Here is a 20,422-nt window from a genome sequence, read left to right on the forward strand (position 1 = left end):
AAACCCCAAGTCCAGGATGACTTAAAAACAAGCACACAGACACACATTGGTCCAAAGACTAACAAATTTCATCACCCCATAGCATATCACTTATTTTACACGTTCTTTATAGGAAACCAATGAAGTAACCACTCAAGAACCTTGTGGTTGGGATTTAATATTCTAGGTCACTGAAACTTTACAGCAAGACATAAGGGCATAAGGAAGATAAACTGACAGAGATAAACTGAGGACAAGTGAGCTCACTTGTCAATAAAGAAGTAACATCATCAGTAAACAGCAGACCTAAAACCAACCAACCAGCCAACAAAAAATATGTAGTAGCCTGGTGCCACTTTTCTACACATCAGCAATGTGACTTCCTTCATACTTCTCATTCCTAGAAAGACTTTGGCCAGATGCAGTGATTCCTAGAGAGTTAAGATGGACTTTCAGCTACTTAGGAAAGTTAAATTGAGACACTCAGTAAAGGCAGCAAAACACGTTGTGTTTAAGTCAGGACTGTGGTCACCAAACGTGTCCAATATTTTGACGGTGCCTAAAGTGCACATGATCTGAAAACACTTGTTTGGTGTGACATCACATCTTTCCTACTTTCACCTCCAGCAGTGTTGAAGCAAAGAGAAGCTAGAGTAAAATTAAACTCAAAGCATTTGATTTATTTTTAAAAATTATTAGCCATAAGTAGCTGAGCATTTGTAGCACTCTACCGCTGCCAGATTTAAATTCATTAGTACTGAGTGTTTCCTGATTTAGATCCAAGGAGAAATGTGCAGTGGTTCGCTTATGACTGGGAAGGCAAAGTGCACACTCTAAAGTAACTGTATCTGGAGACTTGTGATTCGGAACAGAAGTAGCCTTGCCTCATGGGACTCCCCCCACCCTTGCAAATGTTGCAGTGTTTATACAAGTTAGCTGAAGGCAAGCTGGCTGGGAGTGTGAGCCTTGGAAATAGCGGTAAGCACAGGTAGAGAAATTGTGCAAGGAATGCAGGTTATTGAATTTCCTTTACTAAAGACTTCCTAACCTTGAGTGAGGCCCAAGGAGATAGCTTTGTTTGCTCCATCCAGAAGCCCTCTGCCAAACTATGAGAAAGGCCATTGGGTACAGCTCAATAACACCAGCAGCCTAGGCTGATAAGGAAAATGTATGAAGGTTCCTCAAATTGTCTTATTGTTTACTTAAAAAACTAAGGTTATGGCCACTCAACAAGCAAAGAACTTTTGTTAGAAAATAGAAATGGAAAGCTATATGTCTGATTTCTTTGTTAATTTCCAACTATAGGAATAGCAATAAAGATATAAAGCCAACTTTTAAGGTGAAATTAAGAAATTTGAAGCCTATTATGGCTATATCTTGGTTTCTCACAAAGAGTGTGTTTTTGAAAATACGAGCAAATAAGACATACACTAAGGCCATAATTTAAAGCTTTGTATCAGCATATGTTGTGTGCCGCACACCGTGCCCCCGTGTCTGCGCTCTGTGCGTAGAGCCCAGTTCGCGAGCTTCGGGCAAGGGGCTGGAGGTTGAGAATACACATAGAGAGACAGACCGACATGCAGACCTTCAAACACCGATACCAAAAGCCCTCTTTAGTAACATCATGTAGGCTTAAATACACTGCAGTCAATGGCCAACAGATGAAAATCCCATCCTCTGATCCTCTAGGCAAAGCACAGCTTTTAGTAACTTCAATTAGAAGGTTCTAGGAGAAAGAGCAGCTGAAGGCCAGGACGCATCAGTCCCAGCAGTTGTGGAAATGCTTGACCTCACTCCTTCATTGTTATGTATGATGATGACCATATAACGCTTCAAAAAGCTGCTGAGTTCAGAGTCACTTTCAGTCAGCATCATCAGTTCGTTTGGCAATGTTCTCATAATGCACTTCTCATTTTTAACATTAGACATGCATCTGAGTACCTCAGAGAAGGTATGCAAAGACTGGAAGCTGAAGCTAGAAACAAATGGGCTACAGAGAAAGCGTTGTGAAGTCTCAGACACTTTTGAGGTTCATTCATTGTGTTTGTCCAACCTGCAGATATTTGGGTCAATGCTGTCTTATACCTGAGTGCCACAGGAGAAGATGGAAATAACTGGTGTAGTATAAAATAGAAAAAGATGAGAAACCTCAGCCCATAATTTCTTCTTTTCATTAACAAAGCAGACAGCCCTAAACAGCATTTAAATATTTTATGTACTATTTCCTGGAGGCAAGTTGGACCTTCCTTTATTTACTGGAGAAACCATTTCAAATGATATTTTTATTTTGAGTTGTTGGCCTTATTTCATATTTTTAACGTTGTATAATGGGAAAACATGCCCAGTATGCATATATGCCTGCTGACTTTACTTTTTATATATGCCAAATGAGAGAGCGAAAGGAAGGAAGGAAGGAGGGAGGGAGGGAGGGAGGGAGGGAGGGAGGGAGGGAGGGAAGGAAGGAAGGAAGGAAGGAAGGAAGGAAGGAAGGAAGGAAGGAAAGAAGGAAGGAAGAAAGGAAGGAGAGAAATGGAGAATGGAATGGAGGGAGGAAAGCACAATTTGGTAGTCGAGCAGAACAAAGCCCTGGTAGAATTTCAGACTAATATTAACTCTTTAAACATGAAGCAGTTATGAAGGAGTGACCAAAAGTACACGTAGAACAGATAAAGGAAAAGTCAACCATTAGTGGCCCTTCCAATAAAGGCCAAAGTTAAAATGTTGAGAGTGGGCATGTTCTTGCTTCAGTCTCCCACCAAACCATTTGTACTTCTGAAAGTGGAAGACCCAGACTGGATAACCCATGATTACATCGTTTTTGAATACTGTGTGCTGTGAGCTTCAGAGGCAAACACTGGAATGATCTTTGTCATTTCCTGGCATAAGGTTTCCATGTGGTAGAGATGTCTATACAGTTTTGTTATAGAAGGGCATCACTAAATATAAAACAAAGTTACTAAAGTGCTTGCTATAGACCAAGCAGAATGAGTGCAGACACAAATCTTTTTTTTAAGTCAGTAAATTGATGTCAATCATTCGAGGATGGAAATCATTGTATTTCAAACAAGAAAATGTCACTTCTGTGTTACCTCTTTTTAAAAACTGTTATTTTAATTGTACTGTATTACACTTTGTAAAGACCTCTTTCATCTTTAAGTGTCCATAGCAAAATAATTAATCCCAAATTCCTAGCAATCTACATGCTTCCTTTCTCATGTCCTGTGAAGTATGGTGGGTAACAATGACTGACTATGTGTCCATCTGGAGATGATCATGTATGCTGGTTCACTATAAATAAGATAGACCCATGCCCTGTTTGTTTACACACGGCTTATGAAGTCAGTCTATGGTCTGGACTTTTCGGGGAAAAAGAAAAGAACCACCGAAAACAGCACTTTTGAAGACCTGGAAGGCATTCCCGCTGATTCTGAGATTTGCCCAGTGTCCTAGCGTCAGAATCTGCTAAGGTTTCTCTCTGATTTACAAAGCAGCCATTTCAAGGAGCAATGAAAATGACATTTTTTCCCAGCGTTCTAAAGTGCCTGCTCTTCCTCAGTCCTGTTGAAAACACTTAGTGGGGTTTTACTATCGTTCCTTCCTCTTGACATGAGGCTAATGTTTTCCTTTTAACTTGATGTTTTTCTCCCTAAGTTCTCTTTGGCGAGATTCTCATTTCTAATGCTTTTTCTGGCTGGCCTTAAAGAGCTTTACCTCTTCAAATGGTCTGGCTTGTTGGTTAAATGGGAACTTTGCTATTTATTCCTTTTCATATAATACCTCTATCACAGGTGGACAAATAGGTGTACGGCACTCTCTTTGTAGAAACTTGAGTGCAGTTGTAAAAATGTTTGTAGTACTCTCAAAATATGCTGAACACTTATTTTCTTGGTGTAAGCAAGGATTTTAATATGTAAGAGTTTTTGTTGGATAACAGGCATTGGCTTTCAGTTCTGATCGAACACAAAACCAACTACCATTGTTTCATCTATTTCTGTCTTTTTTGAACTTTCAAAACCAATTCTACCTTTACAATATAGTGAAAACAGTAAACATATTGCAGAATCTTAAAATAAATTAGGGCGAGGTTAACTAGCTTGGCTAAGAGCACACAATCACATGGTGGTGTCATCATAATTAGACCCTAGACCAGCTCTTTCTAGCACTGGGCACAAGATCTATCATTTTAAGATACTAACATGTGTCAGCCCCTCAGAAAGGAAATGATATATTGTTCTATATGCCTAACAGAGACAATGTGGTATGACAGGAAGATGGTAGCCTCTGAGTGCAACATTAGATAAGAAATTGACAACTCATATTTATACTTATTGACAATTTATATTTCTCGACTTGTCTTTAAAATGAATAAAAAGAGTAAGTTAACTTCCCAGCAAGCTGATATATGGAAAGAGCTCTGAATGTGTAATAAATGTTAGTTTTTCTCGCTATTATAATCAGTGTGTGATTGTATAATCAAGTTGGAAGAATCATGAAAACACAGAAGCCAGTGAGCATCTGTGCTTGAGTGTATGGTAAAGGAAAGCAATGATTTTAGTTCACTGTGTCTACATCCTTAAGGAAGCATTTTGGGTGAAAAGGGGAAGTTCCAGACTTTGACCTCTGATGCCAATAATTATGTGTTATTGGTGGTAAGGAGACAGACTACAGGCACATGGGAAGAGGTAATCTAGAACTGGTGAAAGGGGTGTGCCATCAGTGAGGTATTGCTCGTAGCCATAAATGGCATAGTTACTACGAAGTTTGTCATTAGCATTCCTCCAAGCCTTTCCTCATTGCCTCTGTGATGGTTTCCGAAGTTGAATATTATAAAACAGTCATCACTGTAGTGATGAGGTGAGCAGGCCTGCTTTTCATCCTGCCTGGTTCCCACATAGCTAGCTGTACACCCAAAATAACAACACACAACTGTATTCATTTAAACACTGCTTGGCCCATTAGCTCTAGCCTCTTACTGGCTAACTCTCACATCTTGATTAACCCATTTCTATTAAAGTGTGTAGTACCACGAGGTGGTGGCTTACAGGGAAGATTCTAACCTAAGTCCATCTTGGGCCAGAACTTCATGGCGTCCGCCTGTCTCTGCTTTCTTCCTCCCTCAATTCTGTTCTGCCTTCCCCACCTACCTATGTTCTGACCTATCAGGCCAAGCAGTTTTCTTTATTAATTAACCAGTGAAAGCAACAGATAGATAGAAGACCCTCCTACATCATAGAACAGTAACACTGGCAGTCTTAAGTCCATCATCATACCCACTCCAAGAGTACATCATTTTAAGAGAATCCTAGAATCCAAATAGAGAGTCAACCCTGTTCACTGCATCCCCATGAGCAAAACTCCGCAGACCTGTAGGTATGTTATACTTTGGCACCTCCTGGAAGATTTAATTTTTAGATCCCTATCATCAAAGTTTGAAACCTAAACGTAGGCTGATTCTAAATCTTGATTGCTCTTTTAGGTAACTGCTTGCTCGATCTACCACGGAAGCAGATTCTGGGTCCTGAGGAACTCCCAGGACAGACCTATGATGCCACCCAGCAATGCAACTTGACATTTGGGCCTGAATATTCTGTGTGCCCTGGCATGGATGTCTGTGCCCGGCTGTGGTGTGCTGTGGTGCGCCAAGGCCAAATGGTGTGCCTGACCAAGAAGCTGCCTGCAGTGGAGGGGACGCCCTGTGGGAAGGGCAGAATCTGCCTGCAGGGCAAATGTGTGGACAAAACTAAGAAAAAATATTACTCAGTAAGTGTTTTTTTGTTTGTTTGTTTGTTTTTTTGTCAACTGAAGCCTCAAGACCCAACAGAGGAAGTACTTTTCGGGACATGCATGGTCATAGTCATCAGAGGGCTTCATTTCCTAGCCAAGAGATTTTGTCTTCCATAATCTATTCAAACTCCATTTCCCATTCACAGCCGCCCTACCAGCAGCCAAACACAGGAAAACCTGCCACCAACAGGGATTTCTTGGCAAGTCGCAGTATTTCATACACAAACCCATATTCACACCTCAGAGCAGAGCCTCTGTGGTGCATTCTGGAAGCTCACTTTTAAAATCCTCTTACTAAAGTTACCAGAACATGTCTACCGAAGACTGTGCAGAAACAGTAACAGAGCAGACACTACGCTCCTAGACCATATCCTGTAAGGTCCCAAATGCTCACTTTTTCCTGAAAGAAAATAATATCATGTTAGCAGCTATGGTACCCCAGAGGCTGCTGCCAAGACATGCATTCACAACACAACACACATTCCACATTGCCTGTGTCTTGTCAGACAACCTGAAACAGGAGCTTATATTTCCTAGTCAAAATAGCTCACATTGTAACACCTACTACAGTCTCTCAGATTCCTCCTGTAGTATCTCCATGGGGAAGAAATTTAGAGTTTCATGCCTAGGGCTATCTTCCCACACAGAGCGTGTGGGCACAAAGGCTAAGGGTGCCCTTCATTGTCTATTGCATCTAACTGGGAATGCAGCCAGGCTCAGCTCAAATATATTCAAAGAATCTTCATAGACAGATTGTGTGATATCAACAAAGGCACCAAAGAATGTTAGGACCAAATAGAAGGAAAGAAATGTAAATGACCAACCAACAGCTTACAAAGCCATCAGCATGATACATTTTATTATTGGTCCAAGATGAAAGTAAAAAGAATATTAACAAGGGTCTGTGATTATAAACAAAGCTTTACAGTATCAGAAGGCAGAATATAAAATGACCAGAGAAAACAGGATATAATCCTTGCCATGTGCTCATAACATAGGGTGATATTTTTGATCCTGTACTGGTAGAAACAAGGTCCTGAAACAGATGACATGCTTCACGCTGGAAATGGGCTGAAATTCTTTAATTGGAGCATTGGCTTCCACTCGGATGATATATGTGTGTGATTCCAATGTACCTGTGGGATATTTTTCCTGCCAGAGTTAAAAGATCTTCTGCTTTCTATTTCAGACATCCAGCCATGGAAACTGGGGATCTTGGGGTCCCTGGGGCCAGTGTTCTCGCTCATGTGGGGGAGGAGTACAGTTTGCCTACCGCCATTGCAACAACCCTGCACCTCGAAACAGTGGCCGCTACTGCACAGGAAAGAGGGCCATATACCGCTCTTGCAATGTCACACCCTGCCCACCTAACGGTACGATGCTCCCTGACGTCAGTAACAGCATGTGTCATGTGCAGTCACCATTTTAGTAGAAATAAGCATGGGAAGCTGGAGAAGCCACATTAACCTCATAATAGATAGATCCACTAATATGTAAATTAATATCAAATATGGGAGTGATTTTTAAATTATCACAGACAACAGTGTCTCTGAAGGGCTAGGAGAAAACACTTTTGTTTTCAACTCTGTTCACACCAAGGTACTTTAAACACTGCTGCATAGAAAGCTCTTCAGTACAGAAATCATTAACATTTTCTTTTAAAGTCAGTAAGTTATGAATGCCTCCCATTTTGTCTTCTAGGTAAATCTTTTCGTCATGAACAGTGTGCGGCCAAGAACGGCCACCAGTCTGACGCAAAGGGACTCAAAACATTCGTGGAGTGGGTTCCCAAGTATGCTGGTGTCCTGCCAGGAGATGTGTGCAAACTCACCTGCAGAGCCAAGGGCACTGGCTACTATGTGGTCTTTTCTCCAAAGGTCTGTCCAGAGCAGTAGGCATCTCGGGTAGCAATTACTTCATAGAATAAAGTCTATAACTGTCAAATGAACACAGTCACGATTTCAGAACAGTTATATTCAACACATTTTCATTTTCATCTCTATAATTTCTGTATTGTCAAACTTTATACAATGGGCTAAAAACATTTTCACAGAACAAGTACATGCTTTAAAAATCAATTTTTGAGAAGTGCAGTTTTCCCATTGTTTGGGAAAATAAATTAGGATACTAACTTCAAAACAGTCTAGAAAAGAACTTCCATTTTCCAGGCAAATTTTGTAAAAGGACTATTTGGAAGAAAACATTCTCTTTTCAGCTGTTTACTTAAAAATTCATTTGGTCAGTCTTAAAGATAGGTTTCAAAGTCATTGTCTTTGACACAGGATTTAGAATTAATCTTAGACCTTCCCCATGAATCAGAGTCCTTCTAGTTGCTTATATTATGATAGATGCGTACTTACTCCTCATGTTTCACAGGTAAACATTTTCTAAATATACTAAAAGAAATATACATTATTTTCTGTATCATGCAACAGTATAGAAACAACGTTTATCAAATTTTCAAACGTATGACACATTTAAAACATGTCTGCAATTAGCCTTCAGCTATATCTGTACACCTGTGTCTCTACATTATATACCGCTGAAAAGTCGGTCGATGTCCAGTTCAAACATATATTGATATATCATATCTACTTACTTATGTACTAATACATTTCCTAAAAATTACAAAGAAATAAAAACAAAAATCTAGAAATATAACTGTGAAGAGAATTATTAACACTTTAGCGACATTATACTTTAGTTTACAAATAAACACACAAATTCACATACTTACATGTCTGAAAGAGTCATATGCATACAAATTTAAAGTGCATATATGAGAAATTGAGTATTCATGAACATAAGCACACCAAAGTTTCTATATATGCTGTGTTTAATGGCTTTGGAACAGCAACATAACTCTTTCCTTTATTCAGAACCAAGTATTCCATAACCAAGTATTTCCAAAACTTTTGGAAATACTCCTCCCAGGTATTCTTTCCTGCACAAATCTGTTTGTCTTTACTTTGATGCCTGTAGGTCCAACATACAATGACCATGGCAGGGTTTTAAATAAGTCTAAATTTTCCAATTTTCTGCTATAAAAATTGACAAAGAAGAAGAATCTTTGTATATTCTTAAGCCTGCTAATGTTCAGATCTTTACAGGAGTTATCATCTTCCATGAAGTTAAGAGTCTTTTCATCAATGTAAAAAATCAAGGTCATACAGTGGGACTGTTTTATAAATACAAAAATGGAGATTAGTAACTCAGATCATATTAGGCAAGAAGTTCAAGAGAGAAAGTGTATAACCGAATCTTCCTCATAAAAATATGTACTTGTTTTTTTTCCCATTTAGAATTTCCTGGAAACTGAATGGTTGATTGCTTTTTGATGGTTTACCTTTTAAGATTTGTTTTATTGTCTTAACTGTAGTGTGTTGTTATGTGTGCATGAAAGCAGGTGCGTAAAAAGACCAAATGCATTGGTTACTGATTGCTATGAACCATCTGTCATAGGTGCTAGGAACTAAACTCGAGTCTTCTGCAAGAGCAGTATATGCTCTTAACCTTTTAGTCATATCTAGTCTATTTTTGAATGCATAATTTATTAAAATAAAAAGTTAAAAATTATAACTTTTATTTACATCAAAGAACCAAATCCCAGACATACCTATTGCTGTTATTTTTGTCATTTTTGTCATGCCACTGGACATGTGTGCTTCCCAACTTCATGCTTCTTCCTTCTCCTTTCCTCTCTTCTTCCATTGTTTCCACAGGTCACAGATGGGACTGAATGTCGGCCATACAGCAATTCTGTGTGTGTCCGAGGAAGGTGCGTAAGAACTGGTTGTGATGGCATCATTGGCTCAAAGCTGCAGTATGACAAGTGCGGAGTGTGTGGAGGAGACAACTCCAGTTGTACAAAGGTTATCGGAACCTTCAATAAAAAAAGGTAACGTGATAGCAGCATCTTAGCCCTCATGTGAACTAAACACGGTTTTAGATTCCTGTGAAGCTGATAGGGGAGACTCATATTCCTGCATCAGCTCTTTGTAGGAGATGGTCTAATGTGACTGTAACAATGCTTTCTGCATATGAGGAAGGGAGGAGAAGAGCTGATGTGCTCTCTGTGGCTGATGGAAACTTTAAATGCCTCTGGAAGCAAACTACAACAGCTGTGGAGCCAAGATGTTAGGATTAGAGACAGAAAAAAACAGTGGACGATGTCCCATAAAGTGGTACCCAGCACATCTGCCATTCCTAAAGCCTCATTTAGAAGCAGTCATTGGCTTCACGTTCAGCTATTTTTATATCTTGAAGTTTTATATTATGTGCACGGGAGTTTTGTCCGTATGTACGTCTGTGCACTGCTTGTGTGCCTGGGGCTGGAGGAAGCCATAAGAGAGCATTTGATCCCTTGGGACTTGAAGATACAGAAAGTTATGAGCCACCATGTGGGTCCTGGGAACCAAGTCCTCTCCACATCCACAGTGCTCTTTCAACCACTGAGGCGTTCTTCATTCCCTTTATGATATTTTTTAATTTATTCTGAATATCTTTGAATATCTCATACATGTGTACAATGTAATTAGGTCACACCTACATCCACTTCTTCAAATGCCACTGGACATGTGTGCTTCCCAACTTCATGCTTCTTCCTTCTCCTTTCCTCTCTTCTTCCATTGTTTCCACTGTTTGTTTGGTTTTTCCTTTTTTTTTGTTCTTTTCGAGGTATGGCCTTGCTATGTAGACCAGGGAAAGTTTGTCCATTTGGTCATCTTCTTGTCTCTGTGCTGGGATTTCAGGTGTAAGCCGCCATGCCTGGCTCCCTTTGCTGTTTTTATAGCAAACACATTCTCATTGGGCAGTGTGCTTTTCTTCAGAAAATATTGTTCCCTGATAAGTGTAAGTTAATTGAGGTGCTATGACAACAATCCCATTTTTTTCTTAAAGTAATAGTAAGTACTCATGATGTAGCAACAAAATTCTACCTTACATTTAATTCCTTGTCCCATAAAATCAAAGAAGGCTTCTAGAGACAGAGTTATTCAACAAATAACCAAACCTGTGCTCTTAAACAATTCACCATATTGAAGCAATATGAAGAGCTCTAAGAATGGCCCTTGTAGCCCATCTTGAAAGATAAAGAGTTACCTGGCTTGGGGCACACTAATAGGGCTTATTAATATCTGCTGGTGAATGCAATGTCAGAAATATTAAATATTTCTATGAGATTAACTGAGGACAGATTTGTCCATTTATAATCTCATTTAGTCCACCTTGTGCCTGGGGGAACATAAATATCTTTGTAACTATGGAACATATGGATAAAGATACAATGATTGTACAAATCTCTTGATCCATTTCTAAAATAAGTAAGTAAAATAAAAATAAAGTTTCTCACATCATCTTAATTTTGAATATTCCAATAAAAACAGACATAATGTAATATTTTAGTGCATGTTGTGATTTTGTCCTATCAAAAAGATTAAAGTCAATTTAAACTTAAGTTCTCAATACACTAAAAGTTTATGTTAAAGGGAGAGAAAACTTTTAGAAAATTTCTATGTGTTTATCCATGTCTAGGTATATACTAATTCTATCTCATTGTCCCATTCTTTTCTTCACCTCCCATGTGGGCATTCTTGCCTACAGTAAGGGTTACACAGATGTTGTGAGGATCCCTGAAGGAGCAACTCACATAAAAGTCAGACAATTCAAAGCCAAAGACCAGACTAGATTCACTGCTTATTTAGCCCTAAAGAAGAAAAATGGCGAGTACCTTATCAATGGCAAGTACATGATTTCCACTTCAGAGACTATCATTGACATCAACGGTACAGTCATGAACTACAGTGGGTGGAGCCAGCGAGATGATTTTTTGCATGGGATGGGCTATTCAGCCACAAAAGAAATTCTGATTGTACAGATTCTTGCAACAGACCCAACTAAAGCATTAGATGTCCGTTACAGTTTTTTTGTTCCTAAGAAGTCCACTCAAAAAGCAAACTCTGTCATTAGCCATGGTAGTAACAAAGTGGGGTCACACACTCCACAGCTGCAGTGGGTGACAGGCCCATGGCTGGCCTGCTCTAGGACCTGTGACACAGGCTGGCACACCAGGACGGTGCAGTGCCAGGATGGAAACCGGAAATTAGCAAAGGGATGCCTTCTCTCTCAGAGGCCCTCTGCATTTAAGCAATGTTTGCTGAAGAAATGTTAGCCTGTGGTTTGTTCTCATGCACAAAGATAACTGGAGGATCATCGTAGATATACTTGTGTTTGAAGACAAGGCCTGCCCAAGGCATAGAAAGAAGTGTCTCAGAGTCATTTTCACCAGGAGTCGAATTATGGGCAGAATCTGCTCTCTGCGACCAAAACATGTACACTACTTCATGTCATGGATACAGAAAACGTGGGAGGTATGGAACATCCCTGGGCCTATGCAAAGGAGACACACCATGATGAATGTAGAACCGAGGACAGTCGAAGATGACAGAGAAGTTTTGTCACCTACCTCTTATAGAATGTCTTCAGAGGCATCGTGATCATGTTCAGTCATGATACACAGCTTACTTTTACTGTTTGTAAATGCATCACCCTTGGAATGTCACTTTATATACTTGGTCCTATATATACATATATATGTATGTATATATGTATGTATGTATGTATATTTCTATAAGAAAGTATTTGACCAAAGTAGGTCTGCAGCTATTTCAACTACTAGCTTCCAGAAAGAGCTGTGGAAGATTTACTGGAAATTCAGAACTTGCTGCTGTTAAATATGATTTGTATATTGTCTGACTGCAGGAGATAATGTTTTAGTCAAAAAAAAAACCATTTTGACAGCATGCATCTTCTGAGAAACACTAAAAGGGAAAGGATCTATATGTATCTGGTCATTTAAACACATCCTCAGGTCCACTACTCTAACCTTTGACTGTCTGTATTTTTTTCAGGCAGCCAGCCAAATTATTGTATCATTGTGGTGTAAAAATTATGTTTTCCTGTGTATATGTGATCAATATCCAAGGGTCTTTTAAAAAATTAGTTTGCTTGTATTGGAATTTAAAAGAAAAAATATTCACTGTGTTTTCAATTTATATTTTCACAACTGCTTACTCTCTGTGGCTCGCAGCTAATAGTTCACAATGTGTAGGAGACAGAGAGGACACACAGCATCAAGTTACCTGTCACATCCAGCACCTTCACTACCAGCATACCTCTTCTCGGCCAGCCTTTAAACGAGTTCTTGTCTGCTTGTTTGTCTTTCCCAAGGGTTGGAAAGGACTTCTGTTCTGTATAAACTGGGTCTAACAGTAATATTAAAATCACCTCGTGTTTAGTCTCATCAAGAAGGACAATTGGTATTAATTCTATTATTTCAAAAAATCAGTCTCATTAACATTAATAAGACTGTTTCCACACCATAGAAATCATCTCATAATTTAAAAAATATAAGCATGTATTCACTATTTTAGAGAGTTTTCCCAGTTGTAAAGTGCTTGACTATACCAGCAAGTGTATAAATAATGAAAGGTAAGGGTTTTCAGGAAGTCTCTTGCTGTGCAGGAAGGTTGCATATTGAAAATATTTAATAATCATAAACAGAAAATCTCCTTTAGAACACATACTGCACAACCCCCAAGAAAACTCACATAATATAATGTGTTTTATTCTACTGTGATTTTTTTTCTTCTCCATGAGATATTGCAAGCAAATTGTTTTATGTAAATTTTATAGTGATCATACCTAATGTGCCTACTGTTAAGGGTTTGCATACAAGGATTTTAAGAAATCCTGGCTGAAATTTCACTAAATGTATTAAAACTTATTTTATTATAGGATATTTTAATATAAAGAATTATGTAATTGATGAATCTATATCACCTTTATTTCAGCAGACCAGAAGAAACCAAAAGGCAATTTTACAGTCTTTGTTTTTTTTTTAAGAAATCATTTTGTGAAACAGATCAATGCTCTTCCAAACCCATCACTATCCTTTAGAATCTCTCAGTCTGGTCTCTTTACATAAAGAAATTCAACCTACACCAAACTGGTGGCTGATATTGATTGGATGTCTCTAAACATAGAACAGGGAATGAATGCAGTCAAACTGGTCAGAAGACAAAAGATTAAATATCACACTGATTATTTAACTGTACAAAGAGAATGAATAGAGAGTTTAAGGTAAATTTTTGAAAACCATACAATCCAAGCAGTTCAAATGTGACAAAATTCATATTTTTATCTTTTGTGGTTCTATTAAAAGAATAAAGAGTAAACATGATTGTCACCCACTTTGCTTCCCCATGCAATCTTCATGGATTTTAAGATTTTTCAGGGGTTTGCTTTGCCCTCCAATAATGAAGCTCTATTCTTCACACTTAAATAGCCGCAGAGAGGACAGAACCAACAAACCACTATTGTATGTCTGAAGAAAATCTCTCTCCATTTTAAAGGAGAATCCTCCATTGAAGAGGGAATGTATATAAAACTCCTAAGGAAAGAGACACAGCAAGCTGAGATTCAGAAAAGGGGGGGTGTCAGAGAGGGAAAGAGTGATTCGTGATGGGGGTAAGTGTGTGCTGTGTCTTCCGTCTCTCCATTGTCTATCCTGAATTTTTTTAAAAAAACCTTCGGTTTAGGATGATGAATAAATGTGGAGGAAGATAACACTCAGATTACAAACTCCTCACCTCACTTGCATAAAAGTCACTTAGAATAAGTTTCATTAAGTACAAGAGAGCCCAGAATAGAAGAGCACCTTGTCCTTTTAGAACAGAAAACATCACATGAACCCTCCTCGTTGCTTGGAAGCCTAAGAGCATTGTTTTAATGTATTTAACAGATCCAGCATTCATTGCCTTCCTGTGGAAACAGTTTTAAACTAAGAATTGAGGGATGAGTCACAAATGAACAAAAAAAGGTGCAGCACTGAAAAAATAAGTAATTTATTGTTTTTCCAACTGCTATGTGAATTTCTGTGATGAAATTATTTATTTTTATTTAACAAAGATTATGTGCAAATTCTTCTATGTTGAAAATGTTTTGCTATTGTCCTATTTTTTTTTAATTTATGCTTCCTGTTTGTGTATAAAGTGCACTTTGTGAGTTTATATACTAGACACTACTGGTGGCTTTTGTACTGTTCTTTTTCTTTTTATAGAAAGCTTTCTGTGTGCAACAGGTGTGTGTGCTCATATTCCTCGTGTACTTGTGATCTGCCACTCTCTTAAATTGAGTCTTCCGTGGCTCATAGTGCTCCTTACTCACCACTATTTTAATAGGTCGTTTAAATCTTAATAACATAGGTTTTTTTCAGGTCACGAGTTTAAAAATGCCTATTTAATCTAGCAAGTTGCAAGTTTTTAAGTAGAGGACATACACAACTTGCAAGCACCCCAGAGAAGTTAAGCCACAATGGAGAATCTGATTTAAAACAGACCTAGTGGTACAGGCCTGCAATATCAACACTTAGGAGGCTGAGGTAGGAGGATCATGAATTCGATCGAAGTTAGTCTGGGGCATATAGCAGATCCTTATCCAGGGAGAAGAAACAGACTCAGTTTTGTTCACATCACTGAAAAACACATACAAGGGGCTGTTAGTGCTTTTTATGAAAGATATATACACCAGCTTCTACGTGAATAAAAGGAATATAAATACAAAATCTTTTAGATTTTTTTTAGAAGCAGCTCCTCAAAATACTCTGACTTAGTATCATCTATTTCTAGAGATTGGTTAGATGATCTCAAACAAAATGGATTTGTGTGATTCTGATAGTATGAGTCACTACATTGTCTATGGGTATAGAAGGACACTGCAGAATGTGACATTTTACAGCTATCAATATGTCTAGAGTTATATTCCTGGAATTAGCAGGAACAGCTCTGGTAAAAGCAGCTCATCTGTGACTGATTGCACGCACAATCCAGTTGTAGCAAAAAGGCCAAGCTCTCTTGGATCCACTATGCAGCTCATTGGGTCAACCCTGACTCTGATGTTCATCCATTGATAACTTCTTTGTTGGCAAGAAAGCAACGTGAGTGTAACAAGCAAGAGCTATAGGCTGGTTTGGAAGTCCAAAGTGTTCACTATGACTACAGCTCATTGTTAGATATATGTGAAGTACAACAAACAATTCTACAAAGAGTCGAGAACTCTCTGTGAAACAGCACTGCCATAATGTATATATGTTGCTCATCTCTCTACAGTGAAACATGCAGTCATACAAAGGCATTGCAGTTATTTTTAGATTTCATGGTTACAAAATAAAAGAACTATAAGAGCAAAACATCATTCAAGACAGATGCAAAACAATATTTAAAGAGTTTCATCACTGAAACACACAGAAAAGAGCTTTTATTCTTTTATATTAATTTTCTCAATGACCAACAATGTATAGTTTTCGAGAATCAAGCAATTAGATAAGTCTGAACAGTGAGCTAGAATGTGCTAAATAATTTCTTATTAACATGGACTATAGACATGGCTTACTGAATGATATCACCACAAAGCACATCGCTCTATAATCAACCTATAAGTTCTATTCAGTCAAACTATGGGGACAAATTGCAATATGAGTATATGATTTTTCAATCAGTACACAGGAATACAAACATTCAAATCAGTAAAAAAAATCCACCCAACAAATTCTTGGTATGGAATATAATTCTAATGCAGGATATAATGAGGATATATAGGGGATGTAATGAGGCATTTATTTATGTTGGGAGAGAATAAGACTTTGACATACATATTATTAGCACACCCAGTACATTCTCTGTTACTATAGCAACACCTTTCAATATGTTTACTCTCTAGTCCTTGACTTATGGTTCTACTAATCAGCATGTGGGACTGCACAGAATAAGAGAAAATATAATACTGCCCCATCTGATCCATCACCCTTCAAAGCAACATTCCCAGTGACTCAGGAATTTAACTCCTAGGAGACCTGACCTCAGAACAGACTTCTTCATTCCATATTCCTTTGTCTTGTCCAGTGAAAAACTGTTATTGTAACAGAGGTGCTAATATCTTTAATGGTTAACTGTCAAACATACAGTATCTCTGACTTAATTTTTCATTTCAACATGATTCTAAAATTTACATGATAGTTATCTAATCTGTTTGTCAGAGTTTGGGAAGACAGAGTATGGAATGTCCATTTTAACCAAAGGTAAATCTGGGGGTACTTACCATGTTATCAAAACCTGAAAAGAGACAAGTGTTTTGGTGTTTCTGAATCCCTAAGCTGTAAACAGTCTCCTGAAATGTGTGTGTTTTCTTTATAAACTTTGTAATATGTCATGACATAGTCAATATTTAATGCCTGTTTCTCAACCTCTTCTAAGCTTTGCACTGGAAGTACTGGGACCTGTACAGAGAGGATATTTAGAACAGGGCTACTCGCCAATGTGTAGTATTGTAAATTAGGCTTCTGACTGAGGAATGCGTGGTCTTTTCATGTCAGTTCTGCAGTGTGCATTCAGATGTGGCACGGACGTTGCTGGTTCTTCTTGCTACAATCACAAATTAGCAAACACCGCTTACATTTTAGTAGTGGCCTAGTGACTGAATGGTGACAAGTCTTGAGAGTAGACATTGCAAGTAGCTAAGTCAATGACAGAAGTACATCCCATGTGGCATAAGCAGTGGTACCAATACTGAAATTCTATATTAGTGTATACTAATAAAGCCAAATAATAAACCTAGATAGGTACAGCTCAGATTTTAAAGTCTTGAAACATATTTTCCCAATAAGAAAAGAATTATGAGACTTTGCACACTTTTTCTTTCTGGAAATGATGGGCATGTGATACAGCTGAATGACCAAAAATATTAGGACAGTGAGACAGGTCTTGATGAAAATGTCTTCTTAGTTTTGACAAACTTCAGATTGGAGGCACCTATTTAGAGCGTTGCTTTATCTTAGTCTACTGCCCACATCAACTTTGCTATGCAGGAAATACTTGAACTGAGTAGTTTGAACCTATACTGTAATACATTTTCATTGAGGAATATTATCCTATTTTGTGAAGCATTTTCCTGTACGAAATTAAACTGTAAATCTAAATGCGATTTTGGTGGATATAATAAATAGAAATTATAAACTAGGTCAAAGTATGTGCTGTATATAATGTGACTTAGAGTTGGAAGGCATTATCTCTTTGTTTTTAAATATCTCATGACATTTGTAGCATAAAATCAGGTCTCTGATATTTCTCTCATTCATCATCTATTTGTGCACAGACAGGATTTTTTTCTTAGCTAAAACAGTGGATCTCTGGCATGTAACTACTAGTCAGTATACCAGTATAATACTACAGGTACACTTAAGAAGTTAAGATTTTTTAAACAAGCCTAGATTAAGTAAACCTAGATTCTTAGGAGAAATTTATTAGAAGCTCTACAGTATTTTACAGTAAGTTTATGAATTAACTTTTCAGTGCACAATGTTTCTTTTTAAACTACAGCCATTGGTGCTTAGTGAGCATTACAAACACTGTATTTCCCTTTGATATCAAGCAATAGCTTGGAATTATGATACTCAAATTTTCTTGCACTACTTTATTAATTCTTTGAGGATTTCACACAATGCATTTTAAATCCCCTCCCCTCAACTCTTCCCATTACCACCCTCTCAGTCCCTACCCCATTCCTTCCCCAGAATTTTGAGATTTTGTCTTCTCCCCTGCCCCCATTGAGTCCAGTATGTGTTGCCCAGCTAGTCTTAGGAGTAAGATAAATCCTGGTATGTGGTCAAACTACAGGGTGCCACACCATTTAAAAAAAAGCATCCTTGCTTTCCCAGCAGCTATCTCATGCTAATGGCTCCCCAGGTAGCAAGGTTGCATTGTCACCTTTCCTGTTTCATGCTGGGATTTTGTCAGGCTGGAGCCTGTGAAGGTCCCAGGCATCCTGCCTGAAGTGTGGATTCACATTTGCACATGATCTGTTGTATCTGGAAAATCCCTGTTTTCTTGATGTTATCAACCACCTTTGGCTCTTACAATCTTTCTGCCAGTCTTCTCTGAAGACTCCCAGGCCTTTTGGGAGAAGGTGTATCATAGGAATGCTCCATTTGGAGCTGAGAACTTCACAGTCTTTTATTCTCTACACTTTGATTGTGTGAGTATCTCTGAGTTAATTGTATATACTGTCAGGAGAAACTTCTCTGAAGAGCACTGAGGAATGCTCTGATCTGTAGGTTATCAAGTCATTAAGAAAGAACTCGATACTGTTATTCTACTAAATAAACAGAATATTCATATTAATATTCTTAAATTTTATCCTTAGTAATTTCTTTTAAAGAAACTAAATTTTAAGCAATCTCGTTGATTTTACAGGTGGCATATAACTTATCCATTCTAATAAGGCTGAAATTTCTTGAGCATTCTATTGGCTGAGGACCTATAGCAAGCGCTGCTTGAACTTCCTAATATGCTATATCTCTATGACCTAATAAGGTGATCCCAGGATCCCAGTATTGAGAATGACTACCGCAATGTGATAACTATGACAAGTGCTGCTGAGCACTGCTGAGGTAATCATTCTCTGTTGCCAGCTTCTTTCAGGGTGGGGGTTCCTAACTGCGAGTCTGAGAGAAAAACTGTAGTATGAATAGTAGGCTGTTTGAGCCTGATGATGTCCTTACAGTATCTAATGTGTGGGCTCCTTGGTTCTAGTGAACTAGTGAGGAAACAACAGAAGACCATGCAAGTTATAGGGATGGACTCATGTGCCACATGCAGCACAAGGGAAGACTTTCAGAAATGAGAAGAAAGAATTTGACTCCGAAAACTAATAAATTGATGCTAGGCATTTTAAAAACCTTCATTACTTACCCATTGCCTGTGTGACCCACAATGAGCTGGGTCAGACAGGTTAAAAACAAAAACGAAGGGCTGCTTTTTCATTACAATGAACAAAAGAAATGCCTAGAAATGAAACTACAGATCCTTGTGACACCCAATTATCTGTAATGCTTAGATCCTGCCATGTCTTTCCAGAAAATTTCCTGTTTTATCTGTGCAATTAAAGTGAATGTTTTCAACAAACATGAATGATTGATTATGTGGCATGGTGCAGTTCCATAGATTTACATCCTAGGATGCTGGTTTCAATGTAAGGTCCTAGACTCACCCTAGCCAATAAAATGAGCTTCCGCTTAGTAGATGAAGGAATACAGCAAAAGTCTTGCTTTTATTAGTTCCTTTTGATGTCTATTATGTAGATAAAAAGAATGAAATCCCAGAATGACCAGCTATATGGGTCAGTTCCCAGAATGGAAGGAAACAAACAGACCCAAAACCACTATCACATGCAGTTATAGACTGTAATATGGAGTTGTGTTTCTTCTACATGTCAACAGAACCTTTTCATCTGACTTCATCTTTCAGCAGAATTTGACTTTAATTAGAATGACAGTCCTTTTATTGCTATTTGCGTTATGATACAAAAGTATCTAAACCTGTGGCTGGAGAGAAGGTTCAGTGGTTAAGAGCACTTGTTTCTCTTGCATGGGACCAGGGTTTGGTTCCCAGGACCAATATGGTAGCTCAAAACCACTCATAAGTCCAGTCCCAGAAGAGTCAATGCTGTCTTATGACCTCATTACATATGCACAGGAAAAATATTCATAAACATAAAATAAAGTTAAAATTTTAAATAACTAAACCTTAAAGATAAATATATATATATA

At 38.1% G+C, this 20,422-nt stretch overlaps 1 protein-coding gene across 1 annotated transcript in view; it reads left to right on the forward strand.

Annotated features, from left to right (window-relative positions):
* Adamts5 (ADAM metallopeptidase with thrombospondin type 1 motif 5) overlaps positions 1-12,316 on the forward strand; it is a 35,502-nt gene extending 23,186 nt beyond the window's left edge. The window contains exons 4-8 of the mRNA XM_038346220.1: positions 5,456-5,739; positions 6,953-7,136; positions 7,465-7,640; positions 9,486-9,661; positions 11,365-12,316. Coding sequence (XP_038202148.1) covers positions 5,456-5,739; positions 6,953-7,136; positions 7,465-7,640; positions 9,486-9,661; positions 11,365-11,932 — 1,388 coding nt within the window. The 3' untranslated portion in view covers positions 11,933-12,316. The remainder of the gene's footprint in view (positions 1-5,455; positions 5,740-6,952; positions 7,137-7,464; positions 7,641-9,485; positions 9,662-11,364) is intronic.
* Positions 12,317-20,422: the final 8,106 nt, after the last annotated feature.

The sequence above is a fragment of the Arvicola amphibius genome, chromosome 10, assembly GCF_903992535.2.
Source record: "Arvicola amphibius chromosome 10, mArvAmp1.2, whole genome shotgun sequence".
In the NCBI taxonomy this organism is placed as follows: Eukaryota; Metazoa; Chordata; class Mammalia; order Rodentia; family Cricetidae; genus Arvicola; species Arvicola amphibius.